General features: G+C 34.4%; 2 protein-coding genes and 2 pseudogenes across 2 annotated transcripts; 3 read left to right on the top strand and 1 right to left on the bottom strand.

Annotated features, from left to right (window-relative positions):
* Window positions 1-1,504: 1,504 nt before the first annotated feature.
* Window positions 1,505-2,433, top strand: LOC125839883 (pectinesterase/pectinesterase inhibitor PPE8B-like; annotated as a pseudogene).
* An 874-nt stretch (window positions 2,434-3,307) lies between these two features.
* Window positions 3,308-4,402, top strand: LOC125839882 (probable pectinesterase 56; annotated as a pseudogene).
* Window positions 4,403-7,906: 3,504 nt separating this feature from the next.
* LOC125839936 (putative disease resistance protein At4g10780) lies at window positions 7,907-10,918 on the top strand. The gene has a single exon (XM_049518898.1). The coding sequence runs from the start codon at window positions 7,907-7,909 to the stop codon at window positions 10,916-10,918; it is 3,012 nt and encodes a 1,003-aa protein (XP_049374855.1).
* A 624-nt stretch (window positions 10,919-11,542) lies between these two features.
* On the bottom strand, window positions 11,543-16,130 carry LOC125839937 (ethylene-overproduction protein 1-like). The gene is made up of 4 exons (XM_049518899.1): window positions 14,043-16,130; window positions 13,358-13,649; window positions 12,965-13,274; window positions 11,543-12,217 (listed from the first exon to the last, which is right to left on the bottom strand). The coding sequence occupies exons 1-4, from the start codon at window positions 16,082-16,084 to the stop codon at window positions 11,994-11,996; spliced, it is 2,868 nt and encodes a 955-aa protein (XP_049374856.1). The 5' UTR covers window positions 16,085-16,130; the 3' UTR covers window positions 11,543-11,993.
* Between the last annotated feature and the right edge of the window lie 273 nt (window positions 16,131-16,403).

Raw genomic sequence — 16,403 nt, 5'->3', positions numbered from 1 at the left:
CAAATAAATTCATAAAAAAAAATTATACTTATAATATGAATAAACTTAAATAAAATCAATAATAAAAATAAATATATATAATGTACAAAGATAATGCAAATTCGCATAACTTCATTATTTGCTTGTTTTGTTCAATCAAATTAATTTTAGTAGATTTATCAATCTTCCATTACTATATCCGTTGCATTTGCGCATGTTACATTTTCACTCAACTTTGGGTAGCATGAATTTTTTTTCCAACTTTTGTATCAAAGTTGTGCCACATGATTGTGAGTTGTGACTATCAACCAATTAACAGACCCTTTTGAGGCATGATGATATAAATTCACTTACATATAGGTAAAATAGGTTTGCAGAAATATTCATGCTACATCAATAACATTAATAACATACTTTGTGAAATTCCACAAGTGAAGTTTGAGCAGGATAGAGTGTACACAAGTATTATTACTATCTCGTATAGGTAGAGAGACTATTTTTGAAAGACATTAGGCTCAAGTACAACAATTTCAAGTATAAAGAATAAGAAAATGCAAAGCCTACAAGAAAAGAATACGAATAACAAAATAGTGTACGTAGTAGCCAAAACACAATAAGCTGATGATAGATATAAAAAATTAGAACTACAAGAATACGGTAAGTACAATGATAGACATCAACAAGTATGAACCCTAGAAAACAAGGCAACACTCCACTCTACCAACTAACCTTCTACCTTAATGCACGACCTCCACACCCTCCTCTCTAAGTTTGTCCTCGATAATCTGAAGTTGCATTATGTCCTATCTAAACACCTCTCCCCAATGCTTTTTTCAGCCTATCTCTAGCTCTCCTCATGCCTACTACCTCCAACCTCTCACACCTCCTTGCTGGGGCGTCTATGCATCTCTATTTCACATGTCCGATAATGGATATTACAATAATTACGGGCAATATATAGAAACTTCATCGATGACAACCAAACGTATGATATTGCAATACTTGGTGTGTACATGCTTTGCACGTGTGTCTAGTTTAGTGCACGTGCTTTGCACGTGTATCTAACGTCAATCAATAAAATTATGCATATATTTTCTTATATTTTACCTTCAACATTAATTACTTATTCTCCAAATCATTTTCGAAGATCTAAGTCATTATTAAATTAGAAAATTTAATAATTCAATTAAATGTACGTGCTTTGCACGTATATATCACGTTAGTTAATAATAAAAATAATAAATTATTGTGTGTATGTTACATTATTGCAAAAAAACACTACTTATATTAGGAAACATGTAGTGACCCACTCCAATTTTTACATTTTCTCTTCAATTAATGTATTATTTGTGTTGTCATCAATATAATGCTACCTTCGTCCCATTATTACAACAACTATATATAGAGGAGCCGCTACGTGATAATTTTTACCATCTAATTTTTTTTTGTTCGTTTAACGTGGTTGTTTCTGAAGATGGGATCGGAGACTTAACAAGATATACTAGGAGCGCTAGATCATAGTGTCATGCAATACTACATAAAGATTAAGCTAGACACATATCGAGAATACACTCAAGTTGCTAAAAAGAAGACTAATATAGTTTTAATCGGAGAAGGAATGGATACTACAATAATAGCGGGTAATAGTAACTTCATCTACGAAAATCAAACGTATGACACTGCAACAGTGGGTAAGTCTATGTATTATATTGTGTGTTACAAATTTCATTGATTTTGATTAATTACTCATTGTTCTAATTTAATTTGTAGGGGTACTTGGGATGACTTCATAGCCCAAGACATCACCTTTAGGAATGATGTTGAACCAATAAAGCATCAAGCAGTGACATTAAGAGTAGAAGCAGATTCTGCTTCGTTCTATAGATGTCGTTTGGATGGGTATCAAGATACCTTATATACAAAATAATGATCGTCAATTCTATCGAGATTGTGAAATCTATGGCACGATAGATTTTATGTTTGGTGACGCGCCGATCCTGTTTCAAAACTGCTTAATTGAAGTACGTGTTCCACTGCTCAAGCAGTATAACACAATCACTGCACAACACAGAGAGCTTGAGAACTCTACAACTGGAATAGTGCTTCAAAATTGCACTATAAAGGCTGCATAAGATTTGAACAGTGTCAACACATATTTTTGTCGACCATGGGGAAAATTCTCTAGGATAGTGGTATGAAAAGTTATGTAGACAACTTGATAAATCCTAAAGGATAGATTGAATGGATTGAATCTACAAACATTTGTTTTTTTAACTCCAATCATATTATCTTGAGTACAAGAATAGAGGACCGAATGCTATTACAAAGGGACGTGTAACATGGACATCCATCACTACGGATCCAAATATTGCATCAAATTTCACTGTCAGACACTTCATAAATGACGATAAGTGGATTCCTGCTAATATTCCACATTATCTAGATTTTTCGTAAATAACATCAAGAAATTTGTTAAAACGAGCTTTCTGTGTAAATGAGTATCATTGTATAGTCTTTCTACAATAATTTGATTTATATAAATCTTCTTTTTTTGAATTAAATCAGTAACAAAAGTATTAACAATAAACTCTGCTAATTATAAAATTTAGTTTCTTATAAAATAAAAATATTATAATTAGCATAAAAATGAGTATATAGGTGAAAAGAGAAAAAAAGAGATATATATAGTTTTCAATTAGTTTTTTTCCTTAAACAAGCCGAATATAATGTCATTGTTTGTTGTTGCAACTATGTTATCAGCCATAGATTTATGTTGTCAAAGTCAGCTAATAGAAATACCTAACGTTGTTGTTTCTCAAGACGGTACAAGAGACTAAAGGACAATATTTGAAGTAATATATCAGCACTAGATCATAGTGTCAAACAATACTACATAAGGATTAAACAAGACACGAATCGAGAATACAATCAAATTGATAAAAAGAAGACCAACATAGTCATAATCGGAGAAGGAATGGATACTACAATACGAGTAATAGAAACTTCATCAACGGCAACCAAACGTATAACATTGCAACACTAAGTGCGCACGTGCTTTGCACGTGTATCTAATTTAATGTACGTGCTTTGCACGTGTGTTATATATGTCAATTAATAAAATTATGCATATATTATTTTTATATTTTACCTTCAACCAATTACTTATTCTCCAAATCATTTTCGAAAACCTAAATCACTATTAAATTAGAATTTTATTTTTTTGATTAAATGTACATGCTTTGCATGTGTATATCACGTTAATTAATAATAAAAATAATAAATTATTGTGCGTACATTATTGCAAAAACACTACTTATATTAGGTTGCAATGTCTATTTGGAATATAATGTCATTTTTTGTTGTTTCAACTATGTTATCAACCATAGTTCTATGTTGTCAAAGTCAGCTGACAGAAACGCCTAATGTGGTTGTTTCTCAAGATGGGACCGGAGACTTAAGGACAATTAGTTGAAGCAATACTAGTAGCACCAGATCATAGTGTCATGTAATATTACATAAAAATTAAACAAGACACATATTAAGAATATATTTAAGTTGCTAAAAAGAAGACCAATATAGTCTTAATTGGAGAAGGAATGAATACTATAATAATAATGGCAATAGAAACTTCATCAACAAAATCAAACGTATGACACTATAATTGTGGGTAAGTCTATTATATTGTGTGTTACATATTTCATTGATTTTGATTAATTACTCATTGTTCTAATTTAATTTTTAGGGATGACTTCACAGCCCAAGACATTACTTTAGGAATGATGTTGGACTAATAAAGCATCAGGCAGTTGCATTAAGAGTAGAAGCAGATTTTGCTTCATTTTATAGATGTCGTTTGGACGGATATCAAGATACCTTATACACAAAAAAGACTGTCATTCTATTGAGATTACGAAATCTATGGCACGATAGATTTTATTTTTGGCGAGGCAACAATCCTATTTCAAAACTGCTTAATTGAAGTATGCATTCCACTTCTCAAGCAGTATAATACAATCACTACACAACACAGACAACTTTAGAATTCTACAACTGGAATAGTGCTTCAAAATTGCACTATAAATGCTGCCCAAGATTTGAGCAATGTCAACTCATATTTTGGTAGACCATGGGAAAAATTCTCTAGGACAGTGGTAATGAAAAGTTATGTAGACAACTTGATAAATCCTAAAGGATGAGTTGAATGGATTGAATCTACAAACAAATTTATTGTTCAATAACAATCATATTATTTTGAGTATAAAAATAGAAGACTGAGAGCTGTTATAATGAGACGTATAACATGTGCATCTGTCAGTATGTCAGTGGGGATCCAAATACTGCATCAAATTTCGCTTTCAGACACTTCATAAATGGCGATAAGCGAATTTCCACAAATATTCCACATTATTTAGATTTTTCCTAAACAACACTAAAGAATGTGTAAAAATGAGCTCTCTGTGTAAATGAGTGTCATTGTATAGTCTTTCTACAATAATTTGTTTTTTTATAAATCTTCTTTGTGGAACTTTATAATTAGTTAGTACACATATTTATTGATATTAAAACTTATATATATTTAATTATTTTTATATTTTTCTTTAAAATATCTATTTTAATTTATTTCACTTTAAAAATTCATTTTTTTTCTTTCATCAATTTCTTATATTTTCACTTTTAATTATTTTTTTGAAAAAATAACTAAAAAGTGTATAATTTTAATGTTAAGTTATATGTTTTATTTGATTTTTTTCACTTATTTTGATATCCATTCGAAATTAACTTATTTTAAAAATAAGATATTTGGAATTAAATTTGAAATCAAATCAAAAGGAAATACAAACAAAATAAAAAAAGAGTAAATAAAATCAATAGAAAAATAAAAGAGAAAAAACAATGAATGAAAGTAAAAAAAAAAGTTAGATACAAGGCAAAAATAGTATGTGTATTAACTTAATTTAAATACAAGATAAAGAAAATAAGAATATTTTTTTAAAAAATATTTAAAATAAAAAAAAGAAGAAAAAATATCCACCACGTAGCAGGCGCGTGTGTACAAACATGAGTCCGGAGCCAAAAGGGCAAAAAAAATTGTCAACAATTTCAAAAGGGCACATCAAATTTTTTTAAAACCAAAAGGGCAAAATCGCTCCTGACGAAGCGATTCCCTCTGACACAATGACGAAAAATCGCTGCCCTTGCAGCGATTTTTTCTAAAAACCTTTTTTCTTTTTTTTTAATTAAAAATCGCTGCCCTAGTAGCGATTTTGTAAAAAAAATTATTTTATTTTTTTTCATTAAAAATCGCTGCCAGTCAGAAATTTTTTTTTCCTTACACATCGCTGCAAGGGCAACGTTTTTCATGCCTATTGTTAATTATTAATAATATAAAAATGATAAACAAGACGGACAGTATACTCAATAAAATTGTTGAAGCATGAGGAAAATTGAATTATATATCATAAATAATAATAAAAGAATATTAAACTAAAAAAAAAAACTTTTTACAAAATCGCTGCCCTGGCAGAGATTTTTAATAATAAAAAAAAGTTTTTAGACAAAATAGCTGCTAGGGCAGCGATTTTTCGTCATTGTGTCAGAGGGAAATCACTTCGTCAGGAGCAATTTTGCCCTTTTGGTTTTAAAAGAATTTGATGTGCTCTTTATGAATTTTTGACAATTTTTTTTGCCCTTTTGGCTCTGGACTTGTACAAACATAGCCAACTTGGATGGTTGAAGATGCCACGTCAGCACAAAAAGTGCACAAATATGATCTCTCTAAAATTTTAATTATAGTCTAGAGATACTTGTGGCTTATCCATTAAGTGAAGATCTCTCTAAATATAGTAAGTTCATATTGTACATCTATATTCGTGAGAAATGTGATATTTTAAATATGAGATATATCTCTTTCGGGAAGAAACTAATTCAACATTAACTTAAAACAATATAAATCTTCTTTTGGAAATTAAGAACATTATAATTGACATAGAATGCCAATTTTCAATTGATGATGTAGGGTCATCTATCGTCTCATCATAATTTTCCATACAAATGTGAAGGTTCTTGAGGAGTGGTTCCTTTGTTTTCTCTAGTAGACTTATGACCTCATTATAAATATTTTGTCTGTCAAACATTATTGAAGCAAAATACGCACTAAACATTTTTTATCAACAAAAAAAATTCTTAGGATCCGCTCTAAGAGAGTCATTGCATATTTTGAAGTTATCGACGTTCGACAAACATCTTCTATCAAATTTGCTGATGAAAAAGTTACGAGAGAGAGATAAGAAAATCACTATTACTCCCTCTGTCCCAATTTATGTGACACTTTTCATTTTTCAAGAGTCAAACAGTTTAAGTTTGACCGGAAATTTGTGCATGAAATTTTCAATTATTTTGAAATGAAATATATATATATTCATAAACTACGTAAAAAGTACTATAAGTCACAACAATTGATAATTCAAAATGTTTAAAAGATCTATGAAAAATTTACGGTCAAAGTTAGACTTGTTTGAATCTCGAAATCCGAAAAGTGCCACATAAAATGGGACGGAGGGAGTAATATTTTTACGGAATTCATTTGCACATATATTTTCAATGTCATGTAGGGCGGTTCTTATAGCTAACATGCAATATTCACAATCTTTTTCATAAAAGATTATGTAGATATTATTGTAGCGACTAGCGAGATTGTGGTAGTCATATCTTACCTTTTATGAAACAAACTATTAATTAATAACTAATAAGTGCTATCTTTTAATTTAGGCATGCAAATAATCTTATGGTTTTCAATTAGTTTTTAACTTAATCTGACGAGTAATCGTTACAATACAATTCTGAAAAAGGAAATGTAAGTTATGTAATCTATTATCAATTATGTATTGTGAATGGAATGAAAAAAAAAAAGGAATTGCCAATTAGTACTTCCACTTCTTCTTTTTTCATCCTGAAAGTAACTTTTTTATAGGTAAATTTATTATATAGATTTTTTATTTTTAAAAAAATCATAATTTTAAAGAAGTAGAAATTTTTTTAAAAATTAATGATGTAAGAGTAGAATTTATGAACATTTTAAAATTATTCAACTCGACAATCGTCCTCACAAGCACAGGTTTTTACATTCAGAAAGAAACATTTGAAAAATAAGATTTAGCTCTCAACCTTAGTCAGAACATGATCTGATATTTTACGATTTATCGAGGCAAATACATATAATTAACTAATATGATATATTTCAAGTGGTATGCTTTGGAAGGAACTGACTTTTGAAATCTTTATTCTTATTACATGGTCATGATATTATTTTTTAGTTTTCAGGAAATAGCAGGTACATTATATTACTTAAATAATAATTAACTTGATACCTGTATATTTGTTCACAATTTTAAAGTCACACTCCACCTTTAAATTTTTCTAATTAAAGTGGTATGTTTTGGAAGAAGCTTGTTTAAATTATTCACTAATGACAATGTTGATCTAGTTTTTTATCTTAAAATTGGTACCTCATGGTATTCTTTATGCGATATGTCAACTTCTTTTTGTAACATATTAATATCATTAACATAAAACAATCAATGTAGATTGAGTTGACCAGTATATCAATTTAGTAATGGCACAATAATTGAGGAGATTTTCTCAATGTTTTAGAGCTCCTTCTGACTTGGTAAATCATTTAATTGTTTGGCCTATTATATATTTGTTATATTTCTCTCTATTTATATATGTATGTGCAGAGTTAGAGTCAGGATTGTTATGTTATGAGTTTTGAACCATAGTTCGTTTTTGCTTATTGAGTTCTGAATAAGATTATTTGCACATAGTAGACGAACTTTGTTAATATAAATACATGATTTGAGCCAAAGTTATTGAGTTCTGTCAACTTGTAACTACTATACTGGCTCCGCCCCTGTGTTTTGTTAGTACTATGGTGATTGAGGCATTATCAATCCTCAAAGAAAATGTATGGGATCCATACATGGGACTTGAGGAAAAACTAGAAACAGTAAAAAGAATGATGGAAGTGTTGATTAGTCGAAGGAAGGATATCGCGGATGAGGTAAAAGATGCAGAGCATCATTCGAGTAAAAGACGAAAGACTGAGGTTGAAAATTGGCAAAATAGTGTACAAAAGCTAGAACATGAGTTTGAATGCTTTGAGCAAGAAGTAGAACAGAGTTCCAGCTTTTCGCGCATAGGATTGTCAAATCGTGCTGATAAAATTCATGAAGAAGTGGAATATCTCCTAGATCAAGGTAAATTTTCGGAAGGAATTTTGCTTCATTTATACGAAGGGAAGATGCAGCCGTTGGTGATGACAAACTTGAAAGGTGAAGCATTTGTGGAGAGTCTAAGAAAGGTGATAACGCCGTTGAATGAAGTTTCAAGTATTGGCATTTATGGTATGGGAGGTGTGGGGAAAACGACTCTTGCAATGCATATACATGATCATCTCCTCAAAGAATCAAGATTTTCGGGTAATGTTTACTGGATTACTGTATCACAAGATTTTAGCATTTCTAAAATTCAAAACAATATTGCTAAAACTATCGGTCTAGACCTCTCGAGTGAGGATGATGACAAGAAGAGGACAGCAAAGTTGTTCCATAGTTTGAAGAGGAAGAAAAGCTTTGTGCTCATATTGGATGATGTATGGAACATATTTGATGTAACAAAAGTGGGAATTCCACTGGAAATTGGTGGAGGTAAGTTAATCATAACTAGTCGATCGTCTGAGGTGTGTGATAAGATTGGCTGCCAGAAGAAAGTAAAAGTAGAAACTCTTTCAATGACTGAATCATGGGAATTATTCATCAAGACACTTGGTTGTCAATGGGGAGATCTTTCGATGGAGATGGAAGAAATCGCGAAGAAAATGACTAAGAATTGTGATGGATTGCCATTGGGGATAATAACTATGGCTGCAAGTATGAGAGGAGTTAACGATGTTTTTGAATGGAGGGACGCGTTTGAAGAATTCAAAGACTCTTGTATGGAAATGGAGAATATGAACAATGATGTGTTTCCAATTCTCCAGTGTAGTTATAACAGATTGAGAGATCCAAAACTACAAAAGTGTTTTCTTTATTGTTGCTTCTACCCTGAAGACTACAAAATTCGGAGAGATGAATTGGTTCGCCTTCTCATTGTGGAAGAGTTGCTTGTCAAAAGGAACAGTAGGAAGGCAGAACTTGACCAAGGCTATGCAGTATTGAACAAATTGGAAAGGGCGTGCTTACTAGAAAGTGTCGTGAATGGAAATGGATCTCGATGTGTGAGGATGCATGATTTGGTGAGAGAGATGGCATTGCGAATTGCAGGAGATGAAATTAATTTGATGGTGAGAGCAGGAGCACAATTGCGCGAAATACCAGGGGAGCAAGAATGGTCAGAGGATTTGGACAAGGTTTCTTTGATGAATAATGATATAAGCAAAATTTCACAGCCTTTATCCTCTATATGTCCGAAACTTACAACTTTGTTATTGCAAGGAAATTGTAGTCTGAGTCAAGTTATCGATCCCTTTTTCACGCAGATGCCTGGTCTACGTGTTTTGGATTTAAGCTATACCGCGATACATCAGCTGCCTAGTTCTGTGTCAAATCTAGTAAGTCTCTCTGCATTACTGTTACGACGTTGTTATGGACTTAGATTTGTGCCACCATTGAACAATCTGAAGAACCTCATTGAGTTAGACCTTTTCCACACAATTATCCAGGAAGTGCCTCAAGGTTTAGAAAGCTTAGTTAAATTAAGATGCTTGGACATGACAAGAAATGAAAGAGTTCCAAAGACACTATCTAAGAAACCAGCTGTGGACATTTTAGCTAGGCTCTCTAATCTTCAATTCCTCTCGATTCCTTTCGTTGTACGAGTAGAAGACTTACTAGGGATGAGACAACTAGAGGTATTTCATGGAAAGTTTATTGATGTTTGTAGTTTTAATAGATTTGTGAAATATCAACAGCGTTGGGGGAAGCCGAGTTCCTTTGTAATTGCTTTAGATACAAAAAGTTCTTCCGAGCCAATTTTGGAGAGTGATCATCTTTCTTATGATTTGACCTTTTATGGTGAACGGGTGATTCTAAGGCATCTTCTTCTCACTGGAGACAGCATAGAGATGCTACGCTATGACCAGATAGAAGATGAAGCGCGAAATGTGACTCTTCTACCAGTAAACATTCAGGAGTTACTTATTTCAGAATGTGATTTTCGCATGTTGGGTGATAGCTTGTTGGATACTATTCCATCTCTTATTCAGACCAAAGACTTGAGACTAATTAAAATTGGAAGATGCAATGGGATAGAGTTCCTAATTAGGACATCGAATTGTAGATCAACGAGACATCAGGGACCCATGTCTACTTACAACACACTCGAAACTCTTGAGAGATTGGTTTTGCATTGCTTAAAAGAATTCAGTGGTCTTTGTAAGTTGGAATTAGTAGAACCATTGCCTCCTGTTGGAACCTTTTCCCATCTCCGGTGCCTTGATGTTTCGTTCTGTGATAAAATGAAGAAGTTAATCCCTAAGTGGCTGCTGCAATACCTCCAAAATCTCACAGAAATTACTGTAAGGATTTGCGAGGAAATGGAAGAGATAATAGCAGATGATGAAGAAGAACAAGTTAATCAATGTGCCTCATCATCGAATATTATTGTTCTACCAAAGTTGCAGATTCTTTATTTACATGCATTGCCAGAACTCAAGAGCATATACAAGGGTAGAATGACTTGTGGTTCTATTCAACGTGTAACAGTTTCGTTATGTGGGAAGCTGAAGAGACTTCCATTTACTCTTCTTCCTCTTCAAAATGGGCAACCATCAGCTCCACCAGATCTTGAATTTATCAGAATGAGTGAAAAATCATGGAAAGCTTTGGATTGGGACCATCCTCAATACAAGAATGTCCTCCATCCTTTTGTGAAAAAATCATAGATACAAACCTCATGTACATATTTCTACTCATATTGCTTAGATTATTGTAGAATGGCTTCGTGTATATGGATTATCTCAAGCTAGTTCATTGTGATATTTCATTTTAATAATCATCAATCTTGAGCATAATTTTTACTTGTATCTGAAGTATTGTTGAGATTATATGAATGATTGCGAAAAGAGAAATCGATTTGAAATGGTTAAATAGGGGAGAAATATGTTGCAAAATATTTGGTGTAATCTAGCTTTTTTGGTTAGTACTGCAATAAGGATGAACACACTATATCGAGTGATAAGGTTTGTGTATATCCTACCCTCTTCAGACTCCACTTGTGGGACTACACTAGGTATATTGTTGTTGAGACCACCAAAGGATGTGGTGCAATGGATGGAGTTGCTCCCCCCTTAACCAAAGGTATCGGCTTCAAGCCCTGGGTGTGGAAAAATCCTTGGTAGGGAGTGCTACCCAACACAAATCTAGATTAGTCAGACTCCAATGGGGTAGGGACACCGGATGAGAAACAAAAAAAAATAATTAAGTGCATCCTCTTTTGGAGACATACTCTAGCTATGTGTCTATTCAGAACATAAAGAGACTGAAAAAAATTTAACAAGAGAGTATCATCACATTGGAAAAACTCTGACTGAGCAGAGTACCAGACATTCATAGTATGCTGCAGTTCAATGTACATACAGAAGGAACCCTATCTTTGCAGTGTTACAAACAGAATCAGCAGCATTCTGCACTATGAAGTTCAAAAATATTTCGAGTTAGAATGCATTTTTATTTACAACTTCCCTCACTTTTTTATCTTTTCAGTATTTTCCTCTCATCACGATTTTGATTTCTAACTCTTCTTTTCTTTTAAGATTTTTGTCGCTGCCATGTGTAGCGGTCATTGGATGTCTCATCTGAATTCCTTGAAGTGTAAACGAAGTGGATCATCACATGAATTAGTATTGGCCCTGTCTGCACCTTAAAAGAATTTAGGGAGAAGTGAGTCAGTGACTGACTGTCCAAAAAGTAACAATCCTGAAAAAGCCAATGATTTTATCTGCTCTTTCACATTTATCGTTATTCATTAGATCGTTGTCGTGCTTTTGAATAAAGCTCAAGTGTATCTGCATGGCTAGAGTCAAGACACAGTGCTGCTTCGCAATCTCGAATGGTAGACGTAGGCTCATTCATCGAGTCATGAAAAGCTGCTCGAAGATGGAGCAGGTGTAAGTCAGGCTTGAAAGCTATGACTTTTGTTAGCTCTGAAATGGCCTCAGATTCCTTATGGTCATCCATTAGAACTGAAAATACAAATACAGGATATTACTTCTCTAGCCAATCAATCAACTAAGAGATATAAAGATTTCAAATAGCAGAAATGATCTCTTGAATGATCTAACTTCTCAGATTCTGATGCAAAAATATTTATTTATGTTTGGCAACCAAGTAAAAGTGACCATATTTTAAGACATAGATGCCAGGAGGGAGCAAGGCGTGATTGCTCTGTCATCCTCCGGCCGTCCAGACCCCCGCACGTCAGAAGGGTGGACTGACCGCACTGATTGGATTGTTTTCCTCATTAGTCCGATTTTCAAGTAAAACAGCCAAACGACTTAAGTCGCTTCTTCTCCCATCAGCCAAGTGAAGTTCCCTCAATAAGAACATTTCTTCTCTGCTACCAAATATGTCCACTTTGTAGCACGGAAACTAGGTTGTACAAGACGGATTCTTTTTAAATCAAACAACAATGACGGTGCGCCCAAAGCAATCATAAGAATACATGGAATTGAAGAAAGATTTGGTTGACCAAGTAGTTAACTTTTTGTCATTACACTTGTTAAGGGACAGAATTCAAGTGGGTTTCACTAATATCTTTCTCTTTTTTTATTATGTATGCCAACCTACAGCCCACACAAGAAAACTCATATATAAGCATGCACAAGAAGTTATACGTCATTACATAGGGCAAAAGCAACTAGACGCCCGTCTAGGACCACAATCAATAAGACTCCACCTCACTACATATGGCATGAAAAGATGCAACTTACCAGCTGCTTTGTATCTGTATGGATATGTTCTGAGGGGATCTAACTTTGTTGCCATTGTAAGATCACTTTTTGCCAATTCACGATCACAATATTCAGAACGCTTCTCATAAGCTGATGCATTGTAGCTTGCCTTTTCAATCAACTTTGTCATCTCATCATATGCGGCTTTCCTCTGGTTTTTGAGGTGGTAAACACGTGCCAGGCCCTGATGGGCTCGTGTATGCTTAATAGTCAAGGCATTCACGTAGCAATCAATTGCACTGTCTAGCTTATCAACATCTACATAGATACTTGCCAGATTACTCAGAGCCTGCAGGAGTATATAACTTTTTGAGTGAATATTCTGGTTCATTAGACGTCATGTATTTGTATATTCTTGAAAGAAGCACTCACCTGGCCTTTCCTAAGACCATCTGAAGGGCATCTAAGAGCTTCCTCAAGCAGTTGTATTACATACAATGATGACTCAGAATCTGAATTTGTTTCTGATAAAACATATGCTTTTAGGAAAAAGGCTTCAAATGATCTCTGGATTGAGATGGACTCTTCAGCTTTAGAAATAGCTTCTTCACGATAACCTGTGTCATATAGTATCCATCCTTCATAGACTAGCCTTTCATGCTCGGAGGTAGCTTGGTTTCGGGCTTCTCTCAGACTACGCATTGCAGCTCTGTGGCTGTTCAACCTGTAAATAAAACTGCAAATCAGTCTTATAGAATTCATGGAGCACAAAAGAACATTACTCTAAACTCCAGCCAGGTATTCAACTTGAGCTACTCATGCATGAGAAGACAACTGCCTGATGCAAAGTTGTTATAATGAACTGAGAGTTATGATTAAGAAAATTGTTAACATAGAGAATTGAGATCATACTTTAATCGATCATTTAGAGATTGTTCAAATACCAATACAAAAAAATAATTGCACAGATTTTCTGGTTAATCAATTGATGTAAATGTTAAGAGCTTCAAGTTTCTTAAAGTGATTCAATGTAGACAGCCAGCAATGTAACATGCACCTGATCAGGAATGATTTGCCAATGACAAATAAAAAAACTAGATATATACTTAAATCATACCGTAAAAGAAGGAGAGATTGCCTGAACAGTAAGAGACTCTTCCCAGGGTCATTGGCCAACATGTGGTGAACAACACCTAAGGAGCCAATATCATCTACAGAGGACCATCTGTCATATAGTTGCATCCAGCAATCAGCCTGATTGCGCTGCTGAACAGTATGACGTAACAGCTCCACCAATTTATCACCTTGCAATTTCCCATGGAACATCACGTACTGGGGATCCAAAGTCAACAGTGCTCTGACATCCCTTAAAGCCCCTTCATAGTCCTCCAGGGCAATTAAGAACCAAGCACGAAGCTCAAGGCAGTCAGGAGAGACCTTGAAACCAATTATTTTGTCGATCTCAGAAATGGCTGCCTCAGTTCTATTCTCCTCAACCATTGACATAGCTCTGTATTTATATGGATAAGAAAGGGTTGGATCCAATTCAGTAGCGGTACTCAAGTCCATCGTCTTTTCCTTGCCATGACAATACAGGGATCGCTCCTGATACATCCACCCAGAAGGTGTGCAGTCAGATATGATGGAGTTCATCAACTTATATGCCTTGTACATATGGCCGCGCTTGTACTTGGCTCTGGCAATGCCAGCTAAGGAATAAACATGACCAGCTTCAACAGCTGCCTCAAACCATTTTTGAGCATCTTTATACTCTTTTCTTTCAAGCATCACACAACCTAGCTGGTGGAATGCAAGCTGTTTCTGCCAGCCTATGCTTGAAAATTCTCCCAGTCTTTCCAAGAGCATTACAGTTGTGTTTGATTTCATGTCCTCCTCCATAGCTGTTCGGGTCAGAAAATAATACAGCAAGAACGAAGCATGCCCTGCAGAAGCTAATCTGTCCTTACCCTCTGAACTGCAGAAGAGCCTTGACACGTTGGGGTTGTGCATTGAATTTGGAAGTTCCCTCAATAGCACCTGCAAGCAAGCTGCCACGAGAACATATGAGGTCTCCTCCAGCCCATATTCAATAAGTAACATAGCACTATCCATATCAAAAACCAATGATGCTAAATAAGCATCACAAGCAGACTTCATTTCATTGCAACAGAACTTGTTGGCCAATGATAGGAGCTCTAAGACAGTGTCTGGATCAAAAGACTCCACACTTTTCGTTCTGCTGAACATCTCAGCAGCTTTCATCCCCTTTGCAGAAATCCCATTCTGTGAAAAATTTATCTTCTCCCTTCGAGACTCCATAAAACCATCATACAGCATCACTTTAAATGGCCTCGAAAGTGAAGCCATATTAAATCTCCTACACCTTATCTCTTCATCCCCCATGCAAAATGACATATCATAATCCTCCTCCTCATAATCATGACTAATTGATGTCGAACATTCCTCATCTCCAATGTAAATTTCAGTATCCTCATCTTGTACAGGTCTCTGGTGACACAAACAAGGATCAGTAGCTAATTCAGGATTATACCCTGACACCAAAGAACTCCTCGGACATTCAATACTTCGCCCACAACAATCCATAGCCGATACACCAATAAGCTCATCCTCTCTTCTATCAAACCTCAACCACGCGGAAAGCACAACCTTAGAATGCACATCAACAGCATGTTCTCTACCCGACTTTAGGCACTTCCTAAATAACTTAGGATCTGATAACCCCTTAAATATTGCACATTGTTCAAGATACATCCCTGATATCTCAAACTTAGAACAACCCTCCATCCTACGATAAACATCAGCTAACGTCTCCACAAAATTAACAGATTTCAGATAAGATTCAATCTGGGGTTCAATAAAATCAGTTTGAGGTAGGCCATAACTAGCTAAAGCTTCAACTAAAACAGCAGATTTCACATTATCTTTGGGTTGCATAGCTTGGTAATTCCTATTAGACTTTGACCTAACAGAACTTACCCTTTCATGAAGATGTTGTAGAAATTTCTCACCAACCCCACCTCCACCACCATAACCATTAGTTGTGGTTTTCCCAGATTGATTAAAAGCATAAATTTGTGTTCCTTTACATCCTTCAATCATATTCAAACTACGCATCGTTGCAAAAATGTTATGTTGCATATTCCCTCAAATTAACAAAACACACAGTTGCAATCAATCAATCACCCAGAAAGAAGGGGGAAAAAAATTCAATGGGTAACTCAAAAAAAACTAAATGTAAAATTAAAAAAAAAAAAAACAAAATTACCTGCAAACACCACTGTTGAAAAAGGGGGGAAAATGGAGAAAACAATGGTGTTGCAGGTTATTTGGGGCTTTTAACAATTCTGGGTGTTTATTATTATTATTTTTTTCTGACGCCGATTCTTTTACATTTTCTTTTGGGGGAAGAAGAAAAGAAAAGGAAAAAAGGGGACATTGATGGGTTGAGTTTTCTCTT

The sequence above is a fragment of the Solanum verrucosum genome, unplaced genomic scaffold (assembly GCF_900185275.1).
Source record: "Solanum verrucosum unplaced genomic scaffold, falcon-dt-bn FXZP01000177.1, whole genome shotgun sequence".
In the NCBI taxonomy this organism is placed as follows: Eukaryota; Viridiplantae; Streptophyta; class Magnoliopsida; order Solanales; family Solanaceae; genus Solanum; species Solanum verrucosum.
Note: the sequence above shows the minus strand (reverse complement) of the source record. Positions and strands in the feature narration are given on the sequence as shown.